The 21,707-nt window shown below is 39.1% G+C and overlaps 1 protein-coding gene and 1 non-coding gene across 2 annotated transcripts; both read left to right on the top strand.

The window, feature by feature from the left end:
• Positions 1 to 24: 24 nt before the first annotated feature.
• On the top strand, positions 25 to 21,668 carry LOC117705039 (mitochondrial import inner membrane translocase subunit Tim23). The gene is made up of 7 exons (XM_034497318.2): positions 25 to 287; positions 2,709 to 2,767; positions 8,768 to 8,861; positions 9,470 to 9,554; positions 11,586 to 11,644; positions 13,923 to 14,033; positions 20,491 to 21,668. Exons 1-7 carry the CDS (start codon positions 182 to 184, stop codon positions 20,604 to 20,606), a joined length of 630 nt encoding a protein of 209 aa, XP_034353209.1. The 5' UTR covers positions 25 to 181; the 3' UTR covers positions 20,607 to 21,668.
• Positions 10,939 to 11,135, top strand: LOC117706380 (small nucleolar RNA SNORA74). The gene has a single exon (XR_004606491.1). It is a non-coding gene; the product is annotated as a small nucleolar RNA SNORA74 (small nucleolar RNA).
• Positions 21,669 to 21,707: the final 39 nt, after the last annotated feature.

The following is a 21,707-nucleotide window of genomic DNA, read 5'->3' as shown; positions in this document are numbered from 1 at the left end:
CCGCACAGGGCCGCAAAGCGGAAGTGCGGTGCTTAACGGGAGCCGGCGCCCGGAAGGTCAGCGTGTGAAGGTGGCAGTAGCAACGCGGGTCTTCCCGCTGTTGCTATCGGGGCCACGGCCGAGCACACGACCCCGGCCTGAGGTTGGTGGTGGGAAGACCACCGCCGTTTGCTGCGACCTCATGGAGGGTGGCGCAGGAAGTAGCAACAAATCTACCAGCGGTTTAGCTGGCTTTTTCGGAGCCGGAGGAGCCGGTTACTCGAACGCTGATCTGGCCGGCGTCCCGCGTGAGTATCGGGCCTAGCTTGCGCTCCTTTCTGACTGCTTTCTGGGATAACTAGAAATGTGTAGCGTCCCCTGTCTCTTTTCCTGCTCGCGTTTACAAGATTCACCGCCAGTAATCGGGTTTTAAGATTGAACGAATTTGGGGGGATCGTAAATCCCCGGAAAGTTCTTTTATTGACCTAGTTTCGAGAGGAAACACAAAATGTCCTCCTTTAGCACCTCGTCCCTTTTCTCGTCACACGCTTTTCTGTATGATCGGCCCTGTTAGAAGACCCTTGTTCTAGAAATAAACATTCCAAATAACAAGCCCGCAGTTACTTTTTTTTTTTTCACGCGGCTTTTAAGTATTTCTAAATTGGCTAGGCGAAATCATCTTTCGTTCGTTTTATTTATTTCGAGACAATTCAGGAAATCAGAAGGAGCTGGGAAGCGAGCGAAACTATTGGGAGATTTATAAACAAGGAAAAAAAGCCAAACAAAATTTGAAAGCGAAATAAACAAATTCAAAGATGCAGAGGCATGAATACCCTGCCTGTTGGCCATTCTCAATCACCTAAATATATATTTCAGGCTTTTAATGTTTCGTAATTATGGCTATTCAGCTGGATAAGTAGAACATGGGAGTTGATGGTGAATAGCCCTTACTAAAGTGTTTCTTACTAAGCCTCACAGTATTTCTCTAAAACCTTTTTATTTAAAAACGTACAGAAAGTCCATTGATGACCCTAATGTCTGCTATCAGAATTGAGTTCAGAACACAGTTTATGTGTATCTTACTTAGGATTTCACAGTTGCATAAAATGAAGGGCACTACTTAATGTGACAAAGTAGTTACTGCTTTTTTAGTGTGCACATGCTACAGAGGAGAGTAACATAAGGACACTGCAGTTAGTGCTAGATGTCACGATGGAAATAAAATCGGACCTTTAGATGATGGTGGTTGTGGTGGTGGGAGAGGAAGGCTGTTTGAGAACAGATCAGGGAAAACAGCTTGGGAGTTGATGTTTGAGCTGTGACCTAAATTTAGCAACAAGTGTTTGAGAGACAGAACAACCTTGACATGTTTCTTGAACAGCCATTGGATCAGTTTGTCTTTAGAGTTACAAAGGAGTGAACTGATACAAGATTAATTATAAGAGCAAAGAGGCAGGAAATAGCAACAAATACAAGCTTTTATAAGCAAGGGGAAGGGGATTGGATTTGACCTAATTGTTGATGGGAGCCATTGGGACTGATCCTAATTTCTACAGAGAAAGTGAGTTGAAGAGGTAAGAGAAAGTAAGTTAGTAAGAAACAGTTGGTGTGAGATGGGATGCTAGGTGTAACACTTGGAAATCTGAAACAACAGGACTTAGAATTGATGAATAGAGTCATGCTTAGAGCGCACATTTGTGAACAGTCAACCAAGATACAGAAGGACCCAAATAGTAGATATAAAATCTATGAAGATTAATTATTTTCTTGCTAGATTACTTTGTTTTCAAAGTTGGCAGATTTAAAATTAACCTGAAAGTTTGTATTTTCTTTTCTATTAAGTTTCATCCCTGGGTGAAAACAAGGATTCTTCTTGCCATAATAAAAAGATTCTGTTAGCAAAATTGTTAGAAATGTAATATGGGCTGGGCAGTGGTAGCACATGCCTCTTTAATCCCAGCACTTGGGAGGCAAAGGCAGGCGGATTTCTGAATTTGAGGCCAGCCTGGTCTACAGGGTGAGTTCCAGGACAGCTAGAGCTATACAGAGAAACCCTGACTGGAAAAACAAAACAAAACAAGAAAGGAAGGAAGGAAGGAAAGAAAAGAAAAGAAAAAAGAAATGTAATATGGACAAACTGCTTTGATAGACTTTTCTACAATCAAAAACCTAGCCCAACCACTATTTTCCTTGAGAGAGACTGATTATACTTGGTTGTCATACTAGTTAAAGAAACTGCTTTGTGTGTGTGTGTGTGTGTGGTGTGTGTGTGTGTATATGTGTGTGTGTGTGTGTATGTATATGTGTGTGTGTGTGTATACACAAGAAGTGGGTATGGGCACTTTCCGCCAAACCTGGTGTCCTGTGTCAGATTCCTAGAACCAAACTGGTAGGTAGATGGAAGGATCTCTGATGGGTGTTACCTTCACATGTACACCAACACACACAGAGACAAACTCAAGTAAAGGTATAAATGTTATAAAAAAAAAAAAAAAAAGTAAACAGTAAACATAAACCAAAACAGTAATAATTAATCTAAGCTAATTTTCTAGTTTCATAATTTGATGTTAGTGCCAGTATCTTACAAAAGTGTAGGGCATTGGGGCAAGGCCTAGTTCCTAAAGAAAATTTACATTCATTGAGTTTCACAACATGTAACAGCTGAGTCAGTCCTGCATGAAATACTTGGGTGGATTTTGTTGCTATTTGACATTCTGTTTTCTCTCTAGTGACTGGTATGAACCCCCTGTCTCCTTATTTAAATGTGGATCCACGCTATCTTGTTCAGGTAAGATAAAGCTTACTAGTTTGATGCCTTACTCTACCACAAGGCTCAAGTGCTTAGAACTAACTTGAGCTGTGAAATACTCCTAGAGGAACTAAACTGATTGCTCTCTAACAAGACCTGGCTGTCCTAGACAGCCTGAACTCTGTAGACCAGGCTGGCCTTGAACTCACTGAGATCCACCTGCCTCTGCCTCCCAAGTGTTGGGATTAAAGGTGTGCACCACCATAACTTCTTCAACCTATTAAATGACATCCACAGAATAATCCACAGCTAATGTCATACTTAACAATAAGAGACTGAGTCATGATTCCTCAAGATCAAGAGCAATACAGACATTTCCATTCTCTTCTCAGAATTGACTAGGCAGCATAACTAAAAATAAAAATAAATAAAGTGGATTTTGCTCAGGTTTGGAGATGCATACCTTTAAGTCCAGTACTTGGGAGGCAGGCAGAGCTCTGAGTTTGAGGTTACATAAATATGACCCTGTCTTTGGGGGTGGGGAGCTGCTCAGTGATGGCGGACACCCTTATTCCTAGCACTGGGGGGGGGAATGAGTAGATACCTGAGGTGACGGCCAGCTCATGTTTTCAGAGCAAGTTCAGGACAGCCAGGACTATTCAGAGAAATCTTCTCTTGGATGGGGGACAAAAAAGGAAGCTTAACTACAAAAATTTGAAGAAAAGCAAGCAAACCTTTTAAAATTAATAAATGAATTTAGCAGAGTTGTAGAGTGTAAGGTCTATAGACATAAATCAATGTTATTTCTATATAGTAGCAGTTAGCACTCATTTTTAGAGTTATAGAGTTAGGGAAATAGTTTTATTGCAGTTAGCATAAAAACATTCCAGAGCTACATATAAATACCCTGTCTCAAAAAAAAAAAAAAAAAAAAAAAAAAAAAAAAATAATGGAAAGACATTCCATCATCTTGGAAAATTTAGCATTGATAAACTGGCAACTGTTTTCAACCTGACCTACAGATTCAGTGCAATTCCTATCAAAATCCTAAGGGTATTGGGAGGGGGGAGTTGAAATTGGTAATTAGATCCCAAAATCCATATGTTAGTGCAAAACCATAGACCTGATACTTGTGAAAATAAATGGATGAGATGATTTATCAATCTAAAGCCTTTTACTGACATGGAATTACTAAGACATGTGTGAGTCAGTGCAATAGAACTGAGACTAGAGGTAAACCCTTACTTCAGTTGCAGTCAGTTTCTCAGTGAGGGTGCCAAGGCAATGAAGACAGGAACAGCAGCATTTTCTGAAATGCTGTTGGAAAACTAGAATGAATAAGCAAAATAGTTAAGTTGAACCTCAACTTCATATCATATGCAATGTTAACTCATATCAGCAGGTAACATTGTGAGCTCCTTAGAATGAATCATAGGTACCAGTGGTTGTAACTAAATTAAAAAGTGTGTCTTTGATATGCCACTAAAAATACAAGTAATAAAGAGAAAAATTGACAGTTGAATTTAGTCAAAATTTAGTTTTTTCTGTATGTACTTAAGACAATATTGAGAGAGAAACAAGAGGCCTGGGCATAGGCCTAAAAAGAAAGCGACAGGAAAGCCTGAAAGCTGGGGGAAATATTTCTAAAACATCTGATAAATGACTTGAAATTTTTACATTTAAGAGAAGAAAATCAGTTATAAAATTGCAGTGGGTCTGAATAGATATGTCTTCATGAAGCCATACAAATGTCTAATAATCACATTAATTAAATATAATCATAGATGATATGTCACTTCACATATACCAACATAAAGAAGATTGGGAAGCTAGCCAGCAAGCTAGTAGGAATGTCAAGTGATACAGGTGCTAAACCAGGCATGGTGGTAACACCTGTAATCCCAGCACTCAGAAGTGGAGGCAGAAAAATCCTTGGCTACATAGTAATTTTGAGAATGATGATCTTGACTTCTTTTTGGGAGGAGGGTTAGATTTCTTCCGCCTCCCTGCCCCCTGTAGATCAAGCTGGCCTTGAACTCACAGATTCTTCTGCTTCTGCCTTCCAAATGCTGCAATTAAAGGTATGTGCCACTACTTTTGCCTGAGCTTTAGATTCTTGAGAATTGCCCTCTCTCAGAAAAGAAAAAAAAAAGCTAGAACTGCTTTGGAAAGGCTTGGCATTTTCTAACAGTATGAAAAACAGTTATGACCTGGCAGTTTTACTCTTAGATACAAATCTAACTTGAACGTTATAGACATCTTAAATAGTACTCATCTTGATATGAGGCATTATTTGTAGTTTCTCTTACTAGTTACTTACTAGTCACTCTTACATTCACCTTGAGATGGTTTGTTAAATTTACCTTAAGTAACAAGGCTTCCTGTTAGAAATCCCAGGAATAACTGATGTAAAAACAAAATGTAATTGTTTTCAACGTACATATTGTTGTCAGCTTGAAATTATAAAGATTTCACATAATCTCGGCCTGGTAACTATCTCAGGTACAATGATACCTCGTCCCACTTTCATTTCTCTTCTGTAGTTGCAATACTAGTGCTTACTGGTGTTTTAGTGCCATTGTGTCCTAGGGTGTCGGCAGTACACACTTAAGAACAATCTCAGATTGTTTCCCCTGTATGCAGTGTTTACTATGGTTGATACTGTAGAAGTGTAGGCTGGTGCTCTTGCTTGTCCTTTTTATTTCCAATTTTTAATTAGTTATCTATGTCTAAATTGAAGGGTAATCATTTACCTTTTCTGGTCAAATAAAACATTTCTAAAAATAAGACGTTAAGAATAAGTTAAAATCAGGTCATTATTTGAAAACTCAGGAAGCATAAGTGAGAGTATGGGGTAGCATGAATGAAAATGGCCTCAAGGGCTAATTGTTAGGTGATGTGACCTTGTAGAAGGAAATGTATTGCCAGGGGTGGGCTTTCAGGTCTCAAATGTTCAAGCCAGATCTAGCTACTTTCCTCCTACTGCCTGCTAATCCATATGTAGAACCGTTAGCTCCCTACCTCTCTGAGGCCATGTCTGCCATGCTTCCGTTGTGATGATAGTGGACTAAACCTCTGAACTGTAACCCAGCCCCACTAAGAGTTGCTGGGGCATGGTGGTAACTTTCTGCCCTTGTCCAAAAATCTGCCTGAGGCTAAGTTGGAGAGTTATGAATTGACATCTTTGGCAGAGGAAATTTCAAAACAGCCTAATATTGACTGTGTTATTTGGTTATTAGTGGCTAAGCGTATGTAGATCTATAATGAAAAGGAGTGAGGAAAGTTAAAAATTGTACGATTTGAGGAGAAAGGGATACCAGGAAGTAGAACAGAGCTATGTCCTGTGTTCATAGAGATAAGCAGATGAAAGAAAATCCTGATGTTCAATGAAATAAAGGGACTAGTGACCTCAGTGCAAGACCCCCACCCAGCTAAGCTTCCAACTAGTGAAAAGGAATTAAAAGTTTACAGCCTGTGAAAGTACATCCCTTTAATCCTAGCACTCTGGAGACAGAAGCAAGCAGATCACTGAGTTCAAGGCCAGCCTGGTCTATAGAGGAAGGTTAAATTTAGGGAAAAAAAACATCAAAAGACAGAAAGCAGGTGAAGATGTAATTGAACAAGGGGCCATGCTCCAGCCTCAGCAAGCAGCAGAACTTTGCAGCTTTGGCTGAGGTTCTGGCTAAGTTAATGATAGAAGGGGCTATGGAAAATCCCCCTCTGTGACTAAGGAAAGCCTCTGAGGCCAGGCATATGTCAGGGGTGTGAAGATGTGACAGGGAAGTCTGGATTGCCTAGGAGATGCCAGAGTATTAGGATACCTGCTGAGGAAAGTTGAGAACCAGCCCAAGAGAAAGAAGGGTGTTGCAGTCAATAAAACTGAAAGGAGTTTTTAAAACTCCTTTAGGGACTTTTTAAAAGTTGGACTAAATACATTTTGTATTATAATAGAGCTATAAGCCTGTGGGGGCCAGGGAGTGAATGTGGTAGTTTGAATGAAAATGGCCCCATAGGTTCCTAGGGAGTGGCACTATTAGGAGATATGGCCTTGTTGGAGGCACTGGGTGGGAGTGGGTTTTGAGGTCTCAAGTGCTCAGAGCTGGCATAGTGTGACTTTCTCTCTGTGCTGCTTACTGATGCAGATACAGAGCTTTGAGCCACCTCTTCAGCACTGTGTCTGCCTGTGTGCTATCATTCTTATAAAAGAAGACGTTTAATTGAGGGCTTCCCTCCAGTTTCAGAGGGTTAGTCTATTGTCATGGCAGAAAGCAGGAAGGCATGGCGTTAGAGAAGTAGCAGTTTTACATCCTGATCCATAGACAGCATGCACAGAGAAAGACATGGGGCCTGGTGTGAACTTTTTGAAACCTCAAAGCTTATTCTGGCTATACACCTCCTCCAACAAGGATATACTTCATAATCCTTCCAAACTGTCCAACTAGGGACTAAGAGTGCAAATATGAGCTTATGGGTATCACTTTTGTTGAAATCACTATAAGAAGCTTGTCAGAAGTGAAATTATTCTTCATAAAAGTGAAGAATCATTTGTTTGCTAGAAACTGTTGGGTTTTTAAAAATTATTTGTTTAGGGACTGTAGAGATGGCTCAGTCATTCTTAACTCCAGTTTCAGGGGATACAGTCCTATCTTCTAATGTCCTTGAACACCAGGCATGCATATACTTAACTACATACATGCAGACAAAATTCTCATATACATAAAATAAATAAATCTAAGGGGAAACATATTATCTCTTTTAAAGTGATCCTTTTAAAGGGGTGGAGATACATTCTGAATTTGTGTATGCGTTTAGTTCTACAGTTGTCTAAAGTTAATAAAAGAAATATATACCCCTGTGTAGTTTGTACTTAGTAAATGGAAGACCTGGTATGCTTGCAAAACCTTACATCCTCCAGAACTGAAAACAAACTGAAGGGCCCTGTTGATGGTGCACACCTGTGGTCTGTGCCCTTGGAAGTAGAGGCAAGACAGTCAAGAGTTCAAGGTCATTCCCAACTGCATAGCAAGTTTACAGCTACTTGAGGTCCTGTTTGTAAAAGCAGAGAAGTTACTAAGGAGATAATTTATACTTGTATGACCTAAACTGTTCTTTATTTGCTTCCAGACTGATAGTCAACTAGTACTTCTTACAGTTTTTAAGTATTTCTTCCTTTAGAGTCATTGTTTCTAGATACTGGCACTGTAGCTTAAAGCTGATTAAAGTAGCTTATACTATGTCAGACTTATACTATGAAAGGATAGATGGAAATCCCTCCAAAGAATTCAATGTGTCATGCTCATATCTCTTGTGTCAGTCAGGCTTCTCTAGAGGGACAGAATTTATAGAATGAATCTGTCTGTGTGTGTGTGTGTGTGTGTGTGTGTGTGTGTGTGTGTGTGTGTGTGTGTGTGTGTGTCAGAGAGAGAGAGAGAGAGAGAGAGAGATCCAGTTATCCAACAATGGATGTCTACAACAGAAAGTATAAGAATCCAGTAGTTGTTCAATCTATGAGGTTTGATGTTTCAGCTGGTCTTCAGTATGTGCCAGAATAGGGAAGAAGGCTCTAATGCCAATGAAGGAATGGACTTGTTAGACAGAGCAAGCGTTCTTCTTCATGTCCTTTATATAGGCTGCCACCAGAAGCTGTGGCTCAGAATAAAGGTAAGTTTATCCACCTCTAAAGATCCAGATTAAAAATAGCACTTCCCACTTGAAATGTATGTAGACCAGTTGACAGCCAAGAAATTATCACATCACTTTTGATTTATGTGCTGGCTGTTATTGCAATTTTACTTTTGCTTGAATTTGATGAGTTTGTATTAATTTGATTGTTTACTTATTTCAAAACTACTTTGAAAAGTTGACCTGTAATCCAAGCACTTGGGAAACTGAGGCAGGGTAATTGTGAGAGTTCCAGGCCAGCCTAGACTACATAATAAGACATTGCCTCATAACTAAAAGAGAAAAATAGGAAGAAATTTATAGCTATCTAAGTCTTCAGTGAACACTCATCTTGGTTTTTTCCTTTTTGACCCTTAGGATACTGATGAATTTATTTTGCCAACTGGAGCTAATAAAACCCGAGGCAGATTTGAACTAGCTTTCTTTACCATTGGAGGATGTTGCATGACAGGTAGGTGGTTTTGGTTTTTTGTTTGGTTGGTTGGTTGGGTTTTTTTGTTTGTTTGTTTTGTTTTTGTTTTGTTTTGTTTTTGGTTGGTTGGTTGGTTGGTTGTTTAGTACACTGTTGCTGTCTTCCGACCCACCAGAAGAGGGCATCAGATCCCATTACAGATGGTTGTGAGCCACCATGTGGTTGTGGGAACTGAACGCATGAGCAGTCAGTGCTGCTAACTGCCTAGCCATCTCTCCAGCCCCAGTATTTTTATTTATTTATTTATTTTGGTTTTTCAAGACAGGGTTTCTCTGTGTAGCCCTGGCTGTCCTGGAACTCACTCTGTAGACCAGGCTGGTCTCAAACTCAGAAATCCAGCTGCCTCTGCCTCCCAAGTGCTGGGATTAAAGGTGTGTGTCTGCCACCACTGCCCGGCCTCAGTATTTTTATTTTTAATGTCCTTAAATCCAAGTCATTAATGGTGCTTAAAGTGAAAATTTACTAGAATATTGTTTCCATTTTTAAAACTTGTATTGCATCTTTTTATTACATAAAAAAGCAACCAGAATTATTTTTAATATATAGCTTTTTTTTTTTTTTTTTGAATTGTTATGATTCGCCACTAGGGGCTGCATTCGGGGCAATGAACGGTCTTCGTTTAGGATTGAAGGAAACCCAGAGCATGGCCTGGTCCAAACCAAGAAATGTACAGTAAGTCTAGATGCTTGCATATTAACCACTGCTTTGATTTTTGTTTTGTTGTTTTTTTGTTTTTGTTTTTTTGCTAATCACCATCTGATGTTAATAAAATGTTTAATTAACATCCCCCTCCTCCTGTCTCTCTTTAATATATGGTTTTGGTTTCAAAGCATAAGGAACCAAGTTACTATGTCTTCACTTTTGCAGAAGAATGGATTTTGAGTTAGTGTACTCATTCAACTGGTACTACCCCAACCTGATTTCTTGGCTTACATGTGTTCTGTTCTCCAAATTTATATGGCATACTTTGTAAATTGTTGAGTTACTAATAGGGACTTTTGATTGTTCTTGGGCCCATAGGACTGGAAAACTTGGTGATAAAGCTAGATTAGCTTCTTGTTGACATGCTTCAATTAAATGGGGAGGGACAGAAACTCGTAAGTAGAATTTCTACAGCTCCAAGATCATTATTGTGTGTGTACGTGCATGTGTGCAGGTGTCCACATGGGTGGGTGTGTACAAAGGCCAAAGGTCAGCCTAAGGTGTCCTTTCTCAGGAGCTGTCCCACTTAACCAGTGAGCCATCTGCCCAGACTAATGCTTAGCATTCTTAATCTCTGAATTGTGAATATATTGTTCTGCCAGAAGGTGGCAGCAGATGTGCTGGAGTTGGCCTTAGGAAACTTTAAAGGCTTGCCAGTTTTTTCTGTTCATGTTAGCAAATGCACTCCTTTATTGACAATTCAAATATTGTAGTATGAGAAGCCAAAATACTGTAATAAATACCTGTGAACCCTAACTCTTCTATAACAACCATCAGCCTTGGCCGGTCACCCAGTTTCTTCCTTTGTATCATTTTGAAACAAATCCCCAACCAATATTAATAATGAATTTAGAAGTAGAAAGTCTAACAAAATTCTATATACTTCATTTTTTGAAAACTACAGCAACATAATCTTTCTCGTCTTCCTGTATTAGAAAGCAGCATTTAATAATTGGAAAAGGGTAGAATTTATAGCCAAACATATTGTGTATAGCTTTATAATCATAGTTTAATAATTTACTATTTTGTGATTTTTTTTAAGATTTATTTATTTTATTTATATTAGTACATTGCAGCTGTCTTCAGATATACCCAAAGAGGGCATCAGATCCTATTATAGATGGTTGTGAGCTATCATGTGGTTGCTGGGAATTGAACTTAGGACCTTTGGAAGAAAAGTCAATGTTCTTAACCACTGAGCCATCTCTGCAGCCCAATATTTTGTGATCCTGAGTAAACTTTCTCTACTTTCTGCCTTGTGGGGTTGTGGGCAGGTGACAGGTGATAAATAGTGATAAAGGCTCACAAATGGAAATAAGCTGCCAGAGAGCTTTACCAAGTTCTTATTTTGTTATCCAGTAGTAGTCAGCCATCCCAGACACATTCCTGTGATGGTGTTACACTGCTGGGAGAGTAATATGTGGTCTTCACCTGGTTGCTGTGTCACCGTTCTGGTAGGCTGTGACTCTGGTGTAAGATGGAACTTTGCTTCCATGAGAGTGTGCTAAGCATTCACTTTGACTGCTTGGTTCTAGTATGGGAGCAGACAGTACTTTCTCCATGTGATCTAATCTAGTAAGGCAGCTCTTCCTTTCTCTTCAGTTCTGTTTTGCATTCTAACACCCTGTCTTTTCCATTGGTCCTACTTAGTATCCTGAAGTGTACTCCCTTTCCCAAACAATGTCAACCACTCTGTCACAGTTACAGTGACATTGTTTTAACACAGATCAGTTTGTAAATACATTTCAGGCTGCTGTTTGAAACCTTTGTATTTAATCTGTCCTAAATAATTTTGTGTCTTTACTAAAGGACTTTAGTAATTGCCCACCGTGTTGGAAATTTTATCATAAACCTCACCTATATAAAGTAACAATCATATTTATTAAAATCTTAAAAACATTGAGGCTTGGGCCTATGTGTTTTAAATAGCTACTATTATGGCTTATAAGATTACTAGAGAAACAGTGATCCTAAATACATTTTTTTTTTTCTTCCTGGTAGGATTTTGAATATGGTGACTAGGCAAGGGGCACTTTGGGCTAATACTCTAGGTTCCCTGGGTAAGTATAAATCTTGTTCAATTAATGTTTTGTTTTAAGACAATGCTTCATGTAGCCCAATTTCACTTCAAACTTTTGTTGTGTGGTTGAGGAGAAGCTTGGAATTTTGATCTTCCTGGTCCCGTCTTCCAAGTTCTGAAATTACAGATGTGCACTAGGAAACAAACCCAGTACTCCAGGCATGCTAGGTAAATTCTCCTCCAATGGGCCATACCCCCAGCTAGTAACTCATTCATATAAAGAAAGAATGGGCAGTTTATTCAACCAAGATTCTGGTTCTAGGCTAAACAACATTTAAATCCACTCAAGTTAGTATTGTAGCTATCATCTGTAAAAAGACACGTACTTATCTAAACAGTATGCCAAGTAAACCCTGTTTTAAACTAAATGATGTCCAAGTCATGGGACTCTACATGTTAAGAAAGGTTCAGAGTCCTGTAGTGAGACGTGACAGACTGAGTCAGCCCTTATGCTTTCTTTTCCTAATGGCCTGTGAGTTCATCTGTAGATTTCCAGGACCTAAATGGCAGGGTTGCAGTAACTCTTTTGTAGATAAGGAAAGCATGCACAGTCATAGACGGGTGATTTAATGGTGCTTAGTCAGAACCCAGTGCTTTCATCATACTGTTCATGAATACTTTGTTCTTTTGATTGCTAGTGATTTATAATCTATTTGTAGTGCATAAACATTACCATCTAAGATTTTTGTTAATTTTTAGACAAGCTGAATTTAATGGTACTCTTTCTACTTACAGCAGATTGAGTAAGGGACAAATTTGAAAAGACAAAAGGCCACTATTGGAACTTGCTATGAAATTTGGAAACAGTGTGTTTTCACACCAGAAAGCCAAAATCACATTTTATATTTTGACAAATGATGGCTTTGGTGTTCTGCTTATGTCTACAACCCTGAAACAACCTCCTACACACAAGTCATGTTTCTCTGTTCTATTGTAATTGCTTATATACCTAGAAAACTCAGCAGCCTTTGCCTACATTACAACTTATTTTTATCCCTGGAAATCCTGCATTCCAGAAAGCCCTATAGTCCTAGGCAGGAGCAATAGATGATCACTCCAGTGGTTACCATGTTTCCCATTGTAATATGATGTTGCTGGTCACAATGTTATCTATGTGATCGTTTTCATAAAATATAGAAGTTCCACAACAGACAAAGGGCAAGGCTGAGCTTGATGGAATGTCGGAAAGGCAAGTATAGCTATAGTTGGTTTTGGGTTTTTTGAGCCAAGGTCTCCCTTTAGTTTTGGCTGACCTGGAACTTGCTACGTTGACCACACTGGCCTACAACTCACCGAGATCCACCTGCCTCTTCCTCTAGAGTACTGGGATTAAAGGTGTGTATTACACATATAGCTGTGGTTTTTGAAAAATGGTAAGAAAGCAATATAATGCATATTGTGCCTGATAGCTATGGGTAAAGTACATGTAAGGGCTTGGCTAAAGGTTCTGTACAACTAAAGGGTTTTGTAACACGTAAAAGTCAGGCCTCATTCTTTTATTGATATTTTGGGGGAGCAGGTTGGTTGGGGGAGAAGGTGACAGGACCTTTCTATGTAGGTAAGCACATACCTGAATGGACTGGATCTTGCCATGTAGACTAGGCTGGTCCCTAACTTACAGAGAGAGCTGCCTTCCTCTGCCTCACGAGTGCTAGGATTAAAGATGTGTCTCAATGTTAGCTATAGTGTTTTTCTATAATAGAAATATATGGGTATTTAAAAAAAAAAAAAAGAAAAGGTATAGGTAACATAAGTGAAATTTGAAATTTTTCTTAGACTCTGCAGCAATATTTTCTAGTAATACTATTTCTTCACATTTCTGCATCTTCACAACCCCTTCTGTGTATAACCAGTCAGTTGGATATACATGTACCTAGTTTTATGTATCAGTAAATGAAGGTTTTTCTAAATTTTTGGTTTGGTTTTTTTTGTTTTGGCTCTCCTAGAACTCACTCTGTAGACCAGGCTGACCTTGAACTTAAGAGATCCACCTACCTCTGTCTCCCTAGTGCTAGGAATAAAGTCATGTGCCACCATGGCCTGGCATCTTCTTACCTTGTATGTGACTGTGGTATTCTGTATTATGGAAAACCCCTTTCTGGATTCCTGCAGCAATGAAGATGTTCTTGGTGGACATTTTATTTGTTACCAGAATTTTCCTGTTAAAGCAGTGCTCCGGGGATGGTTCTGTTTGTCTTTGGGTGTACTTACCTAAAACGATTACTGTGACTTTCATCACTGGTCTCTTTCTTTTTCAGCTTTGCTCTATAGTGCTTTTGGTGTTATCATTGAGAAAACACGGGGTGCAGAAGATGACCTCAACACAGTAGCAGCTGGAACCATGACAGGAATGTTGTATAAATGTACAAGTAAGTAATACTTAGTTGACAAATGAAATGGCTTTACCTGTAATATATAGTATTCAGAGGAAAAAATGCACACAAGTGCATACACACACACAAAGCAATCTAGTACTCTAACCTTATAGTTATTAAGGATTTTACTATTTTTTTTGACACCAGCTCCTGGCAGCCTCATACTCTGCATTTGCTATCTCAAATACATAGAACAAGATAGTACTTGTCCTTTTGTGACTTAGATTCTATTTCGTCAAACATTTCTTACAGCCCATGACATGTTGTGTCATGCTTCAGAATCTCCCCCTACTTAAAGGTATAAACACAGCATCTGTTGTGTTTATACCATCATTTGTGAATCTGTTGTTCTATCAGAAAGATGGTGAGGGAGGTGTCTTGTTTGTAAGTCCTCTTAATATACAAACCTGAAGGGAGTAAAATCACAGGACTTTTTTTTTTTTTTTTTTTTTTAAATAAACAAGACAAGGTAAGCTGTCTTTACCTGCTATGCCTTTCTTTTGTGACCTAGGCTAAGCAAATCCTAGTCTGACCCAAAAGTCTTTTTTTTTTTTTTTTTTTTTTTTTGTTTGTTTGTTTGTTTGTTTGTTTTTTGTTTTTTTTGTTTTTGGTTTTTGGTTTTTTCCAGACAGGGTTTCTCTGTGTAGCCCTGGCTGTACTGAAACTCACTCTGTAGACCAGGCTGTGACCTCAAACTCAGAAATCCACCTGCCTCTGCCTCCCTAGTTCTGGGATTAAACCAAAAGTCTTTTCTTTTCTCCCCTTTTTTTCCCCATAACCACATTTCCTCTAGAATGCAGAAATTAGGAAACTCTAGAAAAGGGAGGGGTAATAGCTGAGCTAGGCCTGAACAATGGACAGAACTTCAAGGATATCATATGATGCCGTGAAAAAGATGTGGGACACAAGTCTGGAAGAGAGTTTTAGATTGGAAACATAGGAAGTTGGAGTGAGAAGTTCAAATTTAGGTTAAAAGTCATCAAAGATACTTCAACAAAGAATTACTAGAATTGGGCTGGAGAGATAGCTCAGCAGTTAAAACTACTTGGCTGTTCTTCCAAAGGACCTGGATTTGATTCTCAGCACCTATAAAGTGGTTTGCAACCATCTCTAACTCTAGTCCCAGAGGATCTAATCCCTCTCCTGGCACAACCAAAAGTTGAGGGTCCATTTTAGCTGTGTAGGAAATTTGAGACCAAGGTGGCCTGGAAGAGACACTATAGAAACCAAAGCAAATAGAAATCCCATTTGTAACACAGTATCATTAGTTGGCTTTGGCTAAGACTTTTTTTAACCAAAAAGTCTTGATAGAAACAAATTGAAGGAGGGAGAGATTTGTTTGGACTTAATGTTCCAGAGTACCAGGTAAGGCCTGTAGGAGCGGAGCAGTTCTAAGCATCACAGTGTGGCTTTAGGAGCATAAGAATTTGCTGTTCTGGCTTCCTCAGCACTGCCAGTCCATTGCCTGTGTGTGTGCAGTCTCTTCAAGGCAAAACTCAGTAAAACATGTCAGCTGGTACCACAGTACCACATTCCTTTAGTAAAGTGATGTTTTGTTTTGTTTCATTTTATGTCTCCCAATGATTCTTAGTCATTTGGGCAATGTTTCTGCAAATGCTGTTTTTATACAGCAGAATGAGGAGTGTAGTACAATGTTGTTCTTGAGAAAGTTTTAGAAAGGGAAAGTATTGGCTCAGGACACTCACAACCAAGTTTTCTGAACAAAGAGATTTATTTGCCTCAGAGGAACATAGGGCAGAGAATAAGAGACAAAGACAGAAGAGGAAGAGAACACTGGAAAGGAAGGGTGGATATTTATTTGTCCCAAGAGGACGAAGGACTGCCTCTGGATAGAGGAGACAGACACTGCCCATAAGCAAATGGCAGTTTTTACAGGTAAAAGGGGAAACCATGTGTTAGAATGAGATGTTTAATTTTAATTGGCATGTTAATTAGGTGAACCAAAATTGCCTTCTGATTGCTGAACTTCAATATTTTGGTAGCTGGACCTTGGGGGCTAGCTTTAGGAATGTAATCTAATGGTTTTTAACAAGGCAAAGGGAATAGGCGAGAAAGGCAAGGCCTGCCAGAGCTGTACTCGCAATACTGGAGCTGGTGAGAATCCTTTCAGACTTTAGAAATCTTAATTTAATATCCAATATAGACTGTTTTGGAGAAAGATGGACATATAGTTCTGGAAGTTTTAATAAGCTCATTTAAGCTTATAATTAAGTGGGAATATCATTTAGAAAATAAGACTTAATCAGAAGTCCAGTTTGTTCCCAGCCTTCCCATTAAGCTCACTCTTCTACATGATTTGATCCCTCGGTACAAAGGGCTTTTATTTTTGATGTTCACTTTGCTTAGAATGTTCTTTCCAGGTTGTTTTTTTGTTTGTTTGTTTGTTTGTTTGTTTTTACAAATTCTCATCTGTTAGTCCTGTTAGTCTTGTTTATATATGGCTGTCTTGAGACCTCCCTTAAACTCTGTAGCACATGAGATTCTGTGCTGCAGGATAAATTACTGAAAGCCAAATTACTTAAGTATAAAATTTGCATATTAAAATGACAACTATTGCCAAAATAACCTTTTAAGACTCATTATCAGTTTGAAGTATCATCTACCCTATGTCTTAGTTTTATTTTTTATTATTCTTAATTATGTATAAATGTGTTGGTGTCTGCATATGAGTATGTGCACATGGGGAGGACAGAGGCGTGGAATCCCCAAGCTGCAGTTACAGGTGGTTGTGGGCTGCCTGATATAAGCGCTGGAAGTCTAACTGAGTCCTCTGGAAGTGCAAGAGTGTTCTTAATCACTGAGCCATGTCTCCAGCCCTACATTGTGTTGAAATGAATGCCAACTGATGAAAGATAGTTTTTGTTGTTATTGGTTTGATTTAGTTTTGAAACAACATCTCACTCATGTATCAGACTGGCTTCAAACTTGTGAGGAATCTCCACAACCCCTTCCTGACTGCCAAAAATAGTGTCTTGTGTCTCATTTTGTTTTTCCCTAGTTGGTGGTAAGATTGAGAAACTTACTGATATTTATTGTAATTTCCCTGAAGCCTTCTCTCCTTTCCTACTGGGTTTGCCTTCAATTACTTTTTGAAACATTTCCAACATTTCAACAATTAGCCTTTTACCTATTACATATGATACATGAAATTTTACCTAACTTTAAGCTGGGCTTGTGAAACCAACTGTAACCCATTTCTTATGGGTGTGAGTATACCATTGCTCTCGTCAGACACACAAGAAAAGGACATCAGATCCCATTACAGATGGTTGTAAGATACCATGTGGTTGCTGGGAATTGAACTCTGGACCTCTGGAAGTACAATTGGTGCTCTTAACCACTGAGCCATCTCTCCAACCCAGAAATGTTGTGGTAAATCTCTGACCCAAACACGTCCAGTCAAGGAAAGCACAACTCAATATTTATGATTATAAACTGTAAGCCTTGGACTGGGCAGATTTACCATTGTACTACTCTATTCCCCAGTTATGAGATCCCTTAAAACCTGCGGTTTTCTAAGCCATGTTGTTCTCCTCCTGCTTGTCCTTCCACCAACAACTCCAATGGCTCCTCTCCCTCTCTGCTCTCCTTTGCCTCCCTCCCCTTACCCCTCCCCCGCTCTAACTCCTCCTCTTCTGACGACTCCTCTCCTAAGCCTTTTTCTCCACCTCCCCTTCTACTGCCTAGTCACTGGCTCTAGCCTTTATTTTACAAATTCAATTGGACAGAAGGTTCTCAAGATTCACTCCTCCTCTGCAGCCCCTCCCAGGAGTGGAAATAACGTGAAAACAAAAGGCTACAGCTATCCACAACACGGAAATGCTAACTTTTTATGCTTTTTATACTTTTTATACTTTAACTAACTTTTATTTTTGTAAACTGACATTGTTTGTGGAAAGGTAGAATAATGGAAGGCATTAGGAGAGAAAACGGGATCACCCTTTGTTAGCTTCTTGAATCATATTTCCCAAATATATGTTTATTAGCACATTCTAAGATGCTTGCTTGTTGATAGCAAAACTGGAGCTGTTCTTCTTCTGGTAAAATGTAATCATAATGGAATGCTTTTACATGGACTCTAACTCACATCCTTTTGGAGACATTGACTGAATTAAAATAGTGAAATTCCCTTCATCTTTCCTCTTCTAAAACAGAATGTCATGTAGCCAAGGCTGGTCCCCAACTGGCTCTGTATCTAAAGACTTTTAAGTTGCTGATCCTCTAGCCTCTGCCTCCCAGGTTCTAGGTTTATGTGCTGTGCTTCCATGCTCAGCTTGAGTTTCTTCTACTCTAGGAGCTCCATAATAGTTTACACGCTACACTAAACATGTCTGAACTCTTTTCCAAGTCCTTGAATCCAAAAGTTGAAGTTACGTTTTGTTCTGTCGCAAAGAGTTTATTTCTGTGGTCAGCCTGTCCTCTTTTGGTTTTTTTTTTTTTTTTTTTTTTTTTTTTTTTTTTTTTTTTTTTTTTTGGTTTTTCGAGACAGGGTTTCTCTGTATAGCCCGGGCTGTCCTGGAACTCACTCTGTAGACCAGGCTGGCCTCGAACTCAGAAATCCGCCTGCCTCTGCCTCCCAAGTGCTGGGATTAAAGGCGTGTGCCACCACCGCCCGGCCCTCTTTTGGTTTTTCAAGACAGGGTTTCTCTGTGTAGCCCTGGCTGTCCTGGAACTCACTCTGTACACCAGGCTGGCCTCGAACTCAGAAATCCACCTGCCTCTGTCTCTGCCTCCCAAGAGCTGGGATTAAAGGCATGCGCCACCACCACCCGGCAGCCTGTCCTCTTGAGTTTTGCTTTAAATCAGAAATTAGAAAAGAAACTGGTCTGCTTTTGTTGGAGTGACTTCCGTGTGAATTAATATTGCAATGTTGGCTCAGTATATTATTACCAACTGTTTCACAATTGGCAGTCCTTATCACTTGACATAGAATTTTTTGTCATAAAGAAGCAAGTTTGGTACATTTTTAGGTTTAAGGTTACCAGCAAACAGAAACTAGCTCCTGTTTTTAAATATTTAAAGCCTAGTATAGTGGTTCGTATATTTAACCCAGCACTGGAAATCCCAGGCATTGGTGTAATGCTGTGCTTATATGCATGGAATAGAGGCATGTGCTACTGCTGTACCCAATTTATGGGGTGCTGGGGATTGAACTCAAGGCTTCAGACATTCTAGGCAACTATTTACCAGCTGAGCTACATTCCCAGGCCCCCTAGAGGTTCTATTTGTGTATTGTATAAAAAAATAAAATTCCAAGTACAATCCATTTTTAATATAGGAAGCTGTTCTTATTCGTATATGTCTCAGGAAAATGTAGATCTTACAATTCTTTTGAAGTTTTATCTTATGCCTACAATAAAGTACAACTGCTATTTGGAATGGATGAACTACTAGAACCCAAAATAATGTATGATGCACATAAAGCAATCATACAAACAAAGATACCTTTCAGAGGCATAAATATAGAACATACATTGTTAATTAATCTGTTTAAAACAAAAATGCATTAATAGTGAATTCATCTATTGAATCTGGAGACACTTTAGAGATTATGATGCAAGGCCGTAACATGGCTCAGTGGCTCAGTGGGTAAAGGCACTTGCTGCTGAACCCAGTGCCAGAAATCTAATCTCTGGAACATACATGATGAAGGAGAGAACCAAGTCCTACAAGTTGCCCCTTTGACCTCCACAGCACATGCACACCTACATGCACAAATACAATAAGTAAATACACTTTTTAATTAAAGATTGTGATACATTTTAATGAAAGTTATAGTAAGATGTTACTTATTGCAGAACATATTGCTCAGTAAATACTTCTTTCTGTGTCCTAGTAGAATTTGTTGCTTATTACCCAATTTTGACCCAACCATTGAGGTTTTGGTTTGTGCGTTTATTTTCTCATGTGTCTGCACATCTGTGTTCGTGCTTGATTACGTTTATCACCACTAGAGTCCTCAAATATTTGAAGGACCTGTCCAGAGTCCAAATGCTGATAATACTGTTTCCACATAAAATGTTCACTTCGTTTACAGCCTTAAATCCACTGACAGTGCTAGTGCCATTCTGAACTCTTCAACAAACATGGAATGACTACTTTGTTTAAACATCAACATTTTAACCAGAATTGCTATGGTTACAAGTCGGACTGGGATTAGCCACCTCATCAGTCTTAAAAGATCTTAGGTACAAGTCATGACAAGTGCTAAGAAGTTACCCAACTTAAAACTACAAAAATGTGTATTATGTGATTTGGGAAATTACCTCCTGAATTTAATAATAGTTTAAAACTTTCCTCTTGCTTAGGGTATATTACTTAAAAGAGGAGCTTTCTCTACAGTATCTGTATTTTGCAGTACTTTTTCTACCTTTAATGCTAGGTCATGTGATATAAAATGTTGTTTCATTTGCTCTCCTTTTTTGCCCAGGTGGTCTTCGAGGAATAGCACGAGGTGGCCTGGCAGGACTGACACTCACCAGTCTCTATGCACTGTATAACAACTGGGAGCACATGAAAGGTTCCCTGCTCCAACAGTCACTCTGAAGATTTTTGCCACCTCAGGAGTGGGGGACACTTCATAGTCATCCAGATCAATTAATAAGTCAGTCTGGAGTTGCTTTCTCTCTTGTACCTACAATTACTTTGAACAATTGGAGACTCTGATTTGCTGTGACAAAGATCATGGATGGTTAGCCTGGACTGCACTGCTTGCCCTCAGTGAGTGGAAGCCAAACCCTTTGGTGGTTCACTGAGTATGTGTTCTCTTCTCCTTTGGAGATGATCTTGCACCTCTTATCCCCAAACTGGAAAACCACTTACTCTCCAAATTCAGGCCATACTTTTATTACCATGTTAATTCATTTAAAAATCTAAAACTTAATGTTGCCCTGTTTTCCAAATAAAGGGTGAAAATAGAACCAAAGTCATAATTCCAACATAAAACATGGTATCTCCATTTAATAACATCTGGGGGGATAAGGAGATGGCTTGCCAGGTAAATCACTTGCTGTGCAAATGTGAAGACTTTGAGTTTGGATCCCCAGCACCTACACACTTGCCCACCTATAATCCCAGTGCTCAGAGAGCAGAGATAGAACCCTTGGAGCAAGCTGGCTGGCACTGTGAGCATTGTGAGAGACTGCTTATCCACTAGATAAGGTGAAGAATGCTTGCGAACACTTGTCAACTTGACAAGGACACACACAGAGATCTACTTGAGTATGAAGTGATACACTGTGAAATGAAGGGCTACTGGTAGTATAACCTAAGATTTTCCTCAACATATTTCAAGTTAATCATTAAGAATGGTATGCTAGAACAGCACACTCTGTACAACACTTGACCTCTCTGGGAATAATTAAGAACTGCCTGGAAGTTTTCTAAGCCTAGAAAAACTCAAGTAATAAACACAACTACAGTGCAGGGTTGGGTGCATAACATGATAAATATTAAGCAGCTCTTCTAGTGTATCTGGGACCTTTTTGAATATATCTAGTAACAGAAGTACTAAAAAGTGGCCAGATCACACTGAGATGTGTGTTTTTAATATATATGTAGTTTTTTGGGAAAGGCTGGAGATAATAAACTATATATATACTCTTTGTATATTTATATTGTTTATCGTACCCCTAACCAAATGTTACA

Source organism: Arvicanthis niloticus, chromosome 3 (genome assembly GCF_011762505.2).
Source record: "Arvicanthis niloticus isolate mArvNil1 chromosome 3, mArvNil1.pat.X, whole genome shotgun sequence".
Classification (NCBI taxonomy): domain Eukaryota; kingdom Metazoa; phylum Chordata; class Mammalia; order Rodentia; family Muridae; genus Arvicanthis; species Arvicanthis niloticus.
This window is presented reverse-complemented; position numbering and strand designations above follow the sequence as displayed.

Bases quoted from the DNA above. Each gene is read 5' to 3' on its own strand.
- LOC117705039 (XM_034497318.2), top strand. From the start codon at position 182: ATGGAGGGTGGCGCAGGAAGTAGCAACAAATCTACCAGCGGTTTAGCT. The intron at 8,862-9,469 runs GTAGGTGGTTTT...ATTCGCCACTAG, and splicing joins TGGAGGATGTTGCATGACAG to GGGCTGCATTCGGGGCAATG. The intron at 9,555-11,585 runs GTAAGTCTAGAT...TCTTCCTGGTAG, and splicing joins TCCAAACCAAGAAATGTACA to GATTTTGAATATGGTGACTA.